The following is a 9,689-nucleotide window of genomic DNA, read 5'->3' on the forward strand; positions in this document are numbered from 1 at the left end:
TTAAAGAGAAAGATATACATGCTAACATTAATAAGAAGAACACTGGAGTAGCTATGTTAATTCCAGACAAAGCAGATCTCAGGACATGGAAAGTTATCAGGTATAAATACGGATATTACATAATGATAAAAGGGGTCAATTTGCCAAAAAGACATAACAATCCTTAATGTGTATGTGCCTGACAACAGAGCATCAAAATACGTGAGGCAAAAACTGGTAGGACCACAAGGAAAAATAGATGAATCCACTATTATAGTTGAAGACTTCAACACCCCTCTATCAGTAATTGACGGAACCAGCAGGCAGAAAATCAGTAAGGACATAGTTGAACCGAATTGCATCGTCAATCACCTGGATCTAATTGACATTTATAGACTACTTCATCCAACAACAGCAGAATACACATTCTTCTCAAGCTCACATGGAACATTCACGAAGATAGACCACATCCTGGGTGATAAAACACACCTTAACAAATTTAAAAGACAACAAATTTAAAAGTCTAGACATCGTACAAAGTGTGTTCTCAGACCACAGCAGAATTAAATTAGAAATCAATAACAGAGAGATAGCTGGAATCTCAAAATATTTGAAGATTAAACAACGTACTTCTAAACAACACGTGGGTTCTGAAGAAATCTCAAGAGAAATTTTTTAAAATTTTGAAATAAAATGAAACCAGAACTTATCAAAATTTGTGGGATACATTAAAAGCAGTGCTTAGAGGGAAACTTATAATATTGAATGCATATATTAGAAAAGGAAAAAGATCTAAAATCAATAATCTAAGCTTCCACCTTAGGAAACTACAAAAAGAAGAGCACATTATATCCAAAGTAAGCAGAAGAAAAGAAATAATAAAAGAGCAGAAATAAATGAAATTGGAAACAATAGAGCAATAGAGAATATCAATGAAACAAAAAGCTGATTCTTTGAAAAGATCAGTAAGATTGGTAGATCTCTAGCTAGGCTGACCAAGAATAAAGGAGAGTAGACAAAACTAATATCAGAAATGGAGGAGCCATCACCACTGATCCTGTGGACATTAAAAAGATAATAAAGACATTATGAGCATTTCCATGCCTACAAATTTGATAACTTAGATGGACAAATTCTATGGCTTACTTCTGATAAATAGGATATGGCAAAAGTGTTGGGATGTCACTTCTGAGTTTAAGTCATAAAAGAACGATGTCTTCCATCTTAGGTGCTCTCTGGCTCTCCCTCTCACCAGCTGCCAGGTTGTGAGGAGACTCAGGAAGCCTATGGTTAGGCCCGCATGACAAGGAATTGAAGCCAGAGAGCAACCACATGAGTGAGCTTGGCAGTGAATCTTCTGAGGCCTACCAACAACCGTGTAAAAGAGGTTGGATGTGGACCTCCTGCCCCAATTTTGCCTGCATATGAGACTGCAGCCCCGGATGACAGCCTGAGTGCAAATTCATGAGAGACTTTGAGCCAGAGACACCCCAGCTAACCCAGGTATAGATTCCTGACCTGTGAAACTGTGATATAATAAATGTCGGTTGTCTTAAACTGCTAAGTTTTGAGGCAATTTTTTATACAACAATAGTTAACTACTACATACTCTTTGACTCAGAAATTCTACTTCAAAATACATACACTAGAGCAGTTTTTTCTAATCTTTTTCACATCATAGCATATGTTTAAAATGCTAATATGTGTACCAGCTCACTGGGATGAACAGATAGCCTGCTCTTAGCCAAAGGGAACAGCCCCCAGGGCAGCAACTGCGTGAAGCCAGGCCCATCTTTCTGGAGGGCTAAGGGAATCAATATATTAGAACCCCCATTACTCAGCTGGGAAGGTCTGCCCCAGAGAAACTTTTCAATATGGGCACAAGGAGACACGCCCCAGGATGTTCATTAAATCTTCACTTATAATTGCACAAAACGGGAACAACTCAAGTCCATCAGCAGGCAAAGAGATAAAGAAATTGGATAATTCATGCAACAGAAGTCCGTACAATGATATATTATAGTAATATCATATTGGAAAATAGATACAATCATATTCAGTAGTTAAAATGTATGACCTAGATATAAATGTATCAAATCACTAACAAAAAATAATATTAACTGAAGATTTAAGTTTCAAAAGGCTATATTTATTATACCATTCACATAATGTAAAATACATAAAACAATAATGTATATTGGTTACATATATATATATATATATATATATATATATATGTGTGTGTGTGTGTGTGTAGAAAAAAGAAAAAAACATGCACAAGAAAGAAACTTCTAAATGGTGCTTTTTTGGGAAAAAGAAGTAAGATAAATAGGATAAAGTGAGAGCTTCAACTGTAATATTTTGTTTCAAAAACAGAAGAATCTGAGGATCTGAAGAAAAAATGTGCTTGGTCTGTGTGACAAGTACATGTGGGCAAAAGTACGTTTAATTCTCTGTACTCTTCTGTATGTTTGAAATATTTTAAATAAAAAATACATTATTTCTTGAGTACAAAAATACATATACATTAGATGAGGCTTATTAATTGGGTTGTGGAATCTCTCTATATCCTTGTTTATTTTGCAATCTATTTGCTCTATCTATACCAAAACAAGTGTGGTTAAGTCTTCTACTATAATTGCAGCCTTTCTGATTTCTATAATTCTAACAATATTTGCCTCATATATTTTGAAATTACTTTGTTTGGCATATAAATTTCAGTGACTATATCTTCTCGGTGAATGAAACAACCTGATTTGTTTTCTTTAATGCTTTTTACTTTGAGTTCTTGATTTTTCTGATATTAACGTTGCTACATGTCTCTTTCTTTATCTTTTTTCTTTCTTTCTAAAATTCCTTCCTTCCCCTCCTTCCATCTTTCCTCCTCTCCCTTCCTTCTTCTTTCTTTCCTTCCTTTCTGCTGGTATTTAACTGGCATATATATTCTATTCCTATTTCTGGTTTAGGTGAAGCATATAAACAGCATATAACTGGATTTCTATTTTTTAACATCTTTATTGGAGTATAATTGCTTTACAATGGTGTGTTAGTTTCTGCTTTATAACAAAGTGAATCAGTTATACATATACATATGTTCCCATATCTCTTCCCTCTTGCGTCTCCCTCCCTCCCACCTTCCCTATCCCAACCCTCTAGGTGGTCACAAAGCACCGAGCTGATCTCCCTGTGCTATGCGCAGCTGCTTCCCACTAGCTATCTATTTTACGTTTGGTAGTGTATATATGTCCATGCCACTCTCTCACTTTGTCGCAGCTTACCCTTCCCCCGCCCATATCCTCAAGTCCATGCTCTAGTAGGTCTGTGTTATTCCCGTCTTGCCTCTATGTTCTTCATGACCTTTTTTTCCTTAGATTCCATATATATGTGTTAGCATATGGTATTTGTTTTTCTCTTTCTGACGTACTTCACTCTGTATGACAGAATCTAGGTCCGTTCACCTCACTACAAATAACTCAGTTTTGTTCCTTTATATGGCTGAGTAATATTCCATTGTATGTATGTGCCACATCTTCTTTATCCATTCATCTGTTGATGGACACTTAGGCTGCTTCCATGTCCTGGCTATTGTAAATAGAGTTGCAATGATCATTTTGGTACATGACCTTTTTGAATTATAACTGGATTTCTAAAAACTAAATGCTAAAACTAAAATGAGAGTTTGCTTTTTTATTTTTAATGGGAGATGTTAACCCATAATACATCCTGACATGTTTGGATTTATTTCTGCTCCCCCCTTTTTAAACATACTTTCTTGTTGCCTCCCATCCCATTTCTGCCTTTTGTTAGATTTTTTTCTCTTTGTTCTCTATATTATTTCTTCAACGGTTTGAAAGTTATACATCCTATTTCTATTTTGTTGTTACTTCTAAAATTTCTTGCTCTTCTATTATGCATTTTATTCCCAGTAAAGAACAAAGCTTTGCTACTGTTGTGAACATAGGCAGTCTTTACATTTGACGCAAATATTAGAGATATATGTAAAGTGCAATTAAAAAAAAAGATTTCGGAGTTCAGTAAAATTGTATAAATCCAAAAGGCATAGCTATAATATTTTGAAGAGCAATGCAATTACGAAAATGTGAACCCATGCTGTGCTGCAATGATTGATCATTTCTTTTGGACAGAGAACCTCGATTTTGTGATTAACAGCAACAAATTCTACTGTAAACAGTTCAATTTGCTTCAACCACCAGGTTAGACAAAATTCAGCTGACTGCAACCCTAAGTACCGTGATACTTCCACTACAGATCATAACATAGAACATAAGATAGGATATATTAATATCATTACTTTCACATCAGAATGAATCAGAAAGAATTTGCGGATTTCATTTTATTTCAAACAACAACAACCACCCAAAGCCCAGAACAGAAGGGCAAATGACTAAATGTTTAACATTTGTTAAAGCTGGCTGTTGGTTACATTTTTCGCTGTCCTTTTCTGTATCCTTGACGATTTCATCATTTCAAATGAAATAATGTTTTCGAGCCCACCCTGATTTGTCGAGAGCAGCTGCCGCCCCCGCCACATCAAGGGGGCGGGCCGCCGCGACGCTACAATCACTTCCGCCGCCGCAGTCGCGCCCGTCCCGCCGCTGTCTGGAGGGGGAGGAGCTGGAACCCCGGGAGCAGCGGCTCTGGTGGTTGTGGCGGTCGGAGGTCCGAGGGATCTTCTCTTTCCGAGAGCGTGCGGGGGTCGCGACTGGGTGAGTGAAAGGCTGTTTATTTCCTCGATTCCCTCCAGACGTGGCGGTGGGGCGAGTGGCCGGGCGTGGGGCGAGTGGCCGGGCACCGGCGTGAGGATGTGGAGTGGGGGGTGGGGGCTCTAACGAACAGATTTTCGGGCTCGCCCCTCGGGAAGGGGTGGGGCGGACGCGGGACCTGACCGCAGAGGGAGGCCTGTGCCCTCCACCGGCCCGATTTAGGGCTCCATCCTTCATCCCCCGGCCCCTTACGTGTGGCTCGGTCCCAGCTCGGGTGGCTTGAATCGCTATTCGAGAGGGGAGTGGTGGTCGCGGCCCTCTCCGCCTGTCCTCCCCTCTCCTCCTGCCTCCCTTCTTGGCCCCTCTGTGGAGCGATCCGTGGCCTTTCTTTCCCCATTTTGAAGTTGTTTTGATGAATGGTAAATGGTGAAGATTTTTAGGCAAATATATTGTTACCAGGAAAAGAATTGTCAGAAAAATAAATCATTCCCAGGGAAAAACTATAACCCCACACGCCCTTTTCTTTCTTTTTTTCCCCCTTGCCTGCCACATCGGTTTGGATCTACCGTTTGAGCCTATAAACGTTTCCCCGTCTCATTATGACATTGCGGACCCCCTCCCATCCCCGTGTCTCGCGTGCGCGCGCAGGGACACATACACGCACATGCCCACACATACACGCACATGCGCGCGCGCTCACACGCATGCACAAAAACCTTCCATTGCAGCTGCCTTACCGCCGCCCCCCCATACTCAAGGTTCCTTCGTGTCCCCCTCCCCCACACATGCTTGGACAGACATGCACACACACCCTCTCACACACTGTCACACTCTCCAGTGCCTTCCCCTGAGAGAGACAGAGACAGACTCACACACACACACACACACACACACACACACACACACACACAGCCTCACACTCTCCAGTGCTTTTCCCTGCCTCTCACCTCCTACCACATACACACCTCCAGAAGCATCCCCCTCCTCCCTCTGCCTCTTCTTGCTCTGGTGAGCACACACACTACACACACACACACACACACACACACACACACACACACACCCTGTGGGCCGCCTTACCCCCTGCCTGCCACTTACACAGATTGCTGGCTCCTCTTTCCTATGCCACTTACATGCATACACACCCACACGCTCTTTTACATACCCCTCTCAGGTGCTCCCTGTCTGCTACCTATGTGCCTAGACAGCCTCCTTCGCTGGTCCCTGCCATGCACACACACTCACATAAATCCTTCTCCAGGGACATCCCCCTCTTCCTGCTCGCCACATCCATGCATAGAGACATTCTTTGATTGCTGGTGCCCACCCGCCTGCCCGCCTGCCATACGCACATCCGTCTCCAGTGCTGTCCCCATATCGATGCATTTGCTCACACTGACCCTTCTCCATTGTTGCCTCCCATTTTGATGAACACATGCACACAAACTCAAGGACACCCCCTGTTCAGTGCCACTGTACCCTTCCTGGCTTGCCACAGGCACATAAACACAGGCATTCCTCCCTAGAGTTCCAGCCATCACACATCGGAACCACATGCACGTTCTGTCTATCATACGTACACATGCTCCTCTCCCCTGAAGCCACCCCATCCATGCCTGTCATTTTCATACCCACATCCAGAATGGGTCTCATTCTGCCTGACACTCATGCCTCTTCCCAGTGCCACTGTCACCTGCCCTTTCCCCCTACAAATACAGGAGTCTCTCCACTTCATGAGTGCTGGTCCCCCTTCCACCTGCCTAGTCCCCCTTCCACCTGCCCCTCTCCTCCTGACAGACACGTAGACACTCTCGCATACACAGTGATGGTGATCTATATTTTCCACCCCTATTCCAATTTGCATTGCTCCTGTATGTATACAGGACTCAGAAAAATGCAGATACCCCATAAAAAAAAAACCCACAGCCGTCTTTCCTCTTCCCATGTTGGCACAATCCCAGTGCTTCACCTATCTTCCCAGCATCCAGTCACCCCTCCCCCGTCTTCTGTCGCATTCTCCCCTGAGTCTGGCTTTCCTACAAACCCAGTTTTGTAATTATTTTGCCAACATTAAAAATGTGTTCCAGGTCTACACCTGACAGTCACTGGAATGCTACTCCAGGCCATAGAAGAAAGTGAAACTAATTTTAAAGCCCCCTTATTCTTTCTGTAACCTGTCTGCTGAAGTGAAAATAAATCTCCCTGCTCCTTTATTCCGAACTGATTTGACCTTCCCATCTCCAAAGCGTGCGCAGGGAGCAGGAGCCTTTCCACTCAAGCCCCAGATGTACTGGAAACCCTCCTAAGTCAGAGCAAATGGGTCAGGAATCTAGCAAGCCTGTATGGCCCAAGCCAGCAGGAGGGTATCAGTCCAATACAGGCAGGAGGTATGGAAGAAGGCATGCTTATGTCAGTTTCAGGCCATCCACGAGCCAGCAGGAAAGGATTTCCGGCCAGAGAAAGACGTCATCCGAAGTCCCAATGCACAGATCAGCCCCCAGTCAAACCACCAAGAGGAGCCGATCACCATTTTCCACCACCCGTCGTAGTTGGGACGACAGCGAGAGCTCGGGAACCAGCCTGAATGTTGATAATGAGGACTACTCCAGGTACCCGCCCAGAGAGTACAGGGCTTCGGGGAGCAGAAGAGGAATGGCTTATGGACATGTTGACTGTTTCGGGGCAGATGATAGTGAGGAGGAGGGGGCTGGGCCTGTTGAGCGAGTGCCAGTGAGAGGGAAAACTGGCAAGTTTAAAGATGATAAGCTGTATGACCCAGAGAAGGGGGCGAGGTCTCTGGCTGGGGTGCCCCCACAGTTCTCTAGTTTTAACCGTGATGTGAGAGAGGAGCTTGACAAGTTAGACCCAGCCGCTACAGCACGGGGCTCTGCTAGCAGAGCTGAGTTCCTGCAGCCAAATAGCATGGCCCCTCAGCCATCTTCTGCTGAAGGCAAGGTGGTCACCAATGGCAACAGCCTGGAGAGGGAGAGACGGGAGCAGAATTTACCTGCGTGTCCCAGCAGGGCTCCTGTGAGTATTTGTGGTGGTGGGGAAAACACCCCAAAGAGTGCAGAGGAGCCGGTGGTGAGGCCCAAAATCAGAAATCTGGCAAGTCCCAACTGCGTGAAACCAAAAATATTTTTTGATACTGATGATGATGATGATATGCCACACAGTACTTCCAGGTGGAGGGAGACTGCCAGCGCTGATGAAGGCCACTCGGATGGCCTGGCAAGAAGAGGCAGAGGCGAGAGTTCAGGTGGCTACCCTGAGCCGAAGTACCCTGAAGACAAAAGGGAAGCCAGGAGTGACCAAGTGAAGCCGGAAAAGGTGCCGAGACGGCGACGAACCATGGCCGACCCTGACTTCTGGACGTACAGTGACGAGTACTACAAATACTTCGAAGAAGACTCTGACAGTGACAAAGAGTGGACTGTGGCTCTGCGTCGCAAGTATCGAGGTCGGGAGCAAAATCTGTCGTCCAGTGGCGAGAGCTGGGAGACCCTGCCAGGAAAAGAAGAGCATGAAGCCGAGCAAGCCAGAGTGAATGCCAGTGCCAGTGCCAGCCCCAGTGCTGGTGCCAGTGCTGGCAGCAGTGGCGGCAATGAACTTGAAGAAGTTCGAGGGCCATCTCTCCAGGAAGAGGAACGGGCAACTACCGAAGAAGGAGAAGTTCCTTGGCTCCAATACAATGAAAACGAGAACAGCAGTGAGGGGGATAATGATTCCGGTCAGGAGTTTCTGCAGCCCAGCGTCTTCATGCTGGACGGCAACAACAACCTTGAAGATGACTCCAGTGTCAGTGAAGACCTCGAGGTGGATTGGAGCCTCTTCGATGGGTTTGCAGATGGGTTGGGGGTGGCTGAAGCCATTTCCTACGTGGATCCTCAGTTCCTCACGTACATGGCACTTGAAGAACGCCTGGCCCAGGCAATGGAAACTGCCCTGGCGCACTTGGAGTCTCTCGCGGTGGACGTGGAGGTGGCCAATCCACCAGCCAGCAAGGAGAGCATCGACGCTCTTCCCGAGATCCTGGTCACGGAAGATCACAGCGCGGTGGGGCAGGAGATGTGTTGCCCCATCTGTTGCAGTGAATATGTGAAGGGGGAGGTGGCAACGGAGCTGCCGTGCCACCACTATTTCCACAAGCCCTGTGTGTCCATCTGGCTTCAGAAGTCAGGCACTTGCCCCGTGTGCCGCTGCATGTTCCCTCCCCCGCTTTAAGACCAAGGCTCTTTACTCCTGGTCTGATGATTTTCCCCATCTGAAATCCACCATACTGCAGGAGCCCTCTCCAAATTAACCATTGAAGTGAAGTCAATCAGTCGATTAATCTCCACCTGTCGATTCCTTGTGATTATTTCCAGTGTGAAAACGGTTGTGTACGATTGCATTGAAAAAAAAATCATCCTGTGTTTTAGAGGTTAGAAAGGGAAAACTAAACTTTCTAAATGCTACTTGAGATTGCAGTAAAAACATAAATTTTCTAACCTGAACGATGAAATAAGTTGCATTTGTTTTTTTCAGTAGAATATGTTGCTGTTGATTGTAATGTCAAGTTTATCTGTTAAACTTGTCCAAAGGGCATCATCATTTCTGTTGCATGTTATGGGTTAATGTTCCTGTAATTGCAGTGCCGTAAAAGCTTATTAAAATTCTCCTTTTGGTTTTACATGGTATAGTGGAATTGTTTGGTTTTGTCTAAAACGGTGGTACTAAGTGACTTTATAATTGATCTCTTGCATTTGCATCCCAAATAGGGTTTTTTGGTGTTCCCACTAGGAGAAAAACTTTAGTTTCACTGGAAATGCTGACTCCAACAACAGCAAAAGTAAGGGTAATTCTTTCTAAGTAGGGGTAGAGTGTATGGTTGTCAGGCTACTAAAGGGGCAAAGGTTGAGTAGAGGATACTCTGTCAGTCTATGAGAAGGAAAGAAACAGTGAGAAAGCATAGTAAAAATAATGATGGTAGGAATACATCCAATT

The 9,689-nt window shown here is 44.5% G+C and overlaps 1 protein-coding gene across 4 annotated transcripts; it reads left to right on the forward strand.

The window, feature by feature from the left end:
* The first annotated feature begins 4,585 nt into the window (after positions 1 to 4,585).
* Positions 4,586 to 9,380, forward strand: PJA1 (praja ring finger ubiquitin ligase 1). 4 transcript variants are annotated; one of them, XM_060001889.1, is made up of 3 exons: positions 4,641 to 4,706; positions 6,791 to 7,312; positions 7,880 to 9,380. In XM_060001889.1, exons 2-3 carry the CDS (start codon positions 7,020 to 7,022, stop codon positions 8,925 to 8,927), a joined length of 1,341 nt encoding a protein of 446 aa, XP_059857872.1. In that variant the 5' UTR covers positions 4,641 to 4,706; positions 6,791 to 7,019; the 3' UTR covers positions 8,928 to 9,380. The 4 variants fall into 4 exon arrangements, with proteins under 4 accessions (XP_059857870.1, XP_059857871.1, XP_059857872.1 ...); XM_060001887.1 differs by having other exon boundaries at positions 4,586 to 4,706; positions 7,118 to 9,380; XM_060001888.1 differs by having other exon boundaries at positions 4,632 to 4,706; positions 7,124 to 9,380.
* Positions 9,381 to 9,689: the final 309 nt, after the last annotated feature.

Source organism: Delphinus delphis, chromosome X (assembly GCF_949987515.2).
Source record: "Delphinus delphis chromosome X, mDelDel1.2, whole genome shotgun sequence".
NCBI lineage: Eukaryota > Metazoa > Chordata > Mammalia > Artiodactyla > Delphinidae > Delphinus > Delphinus delphis.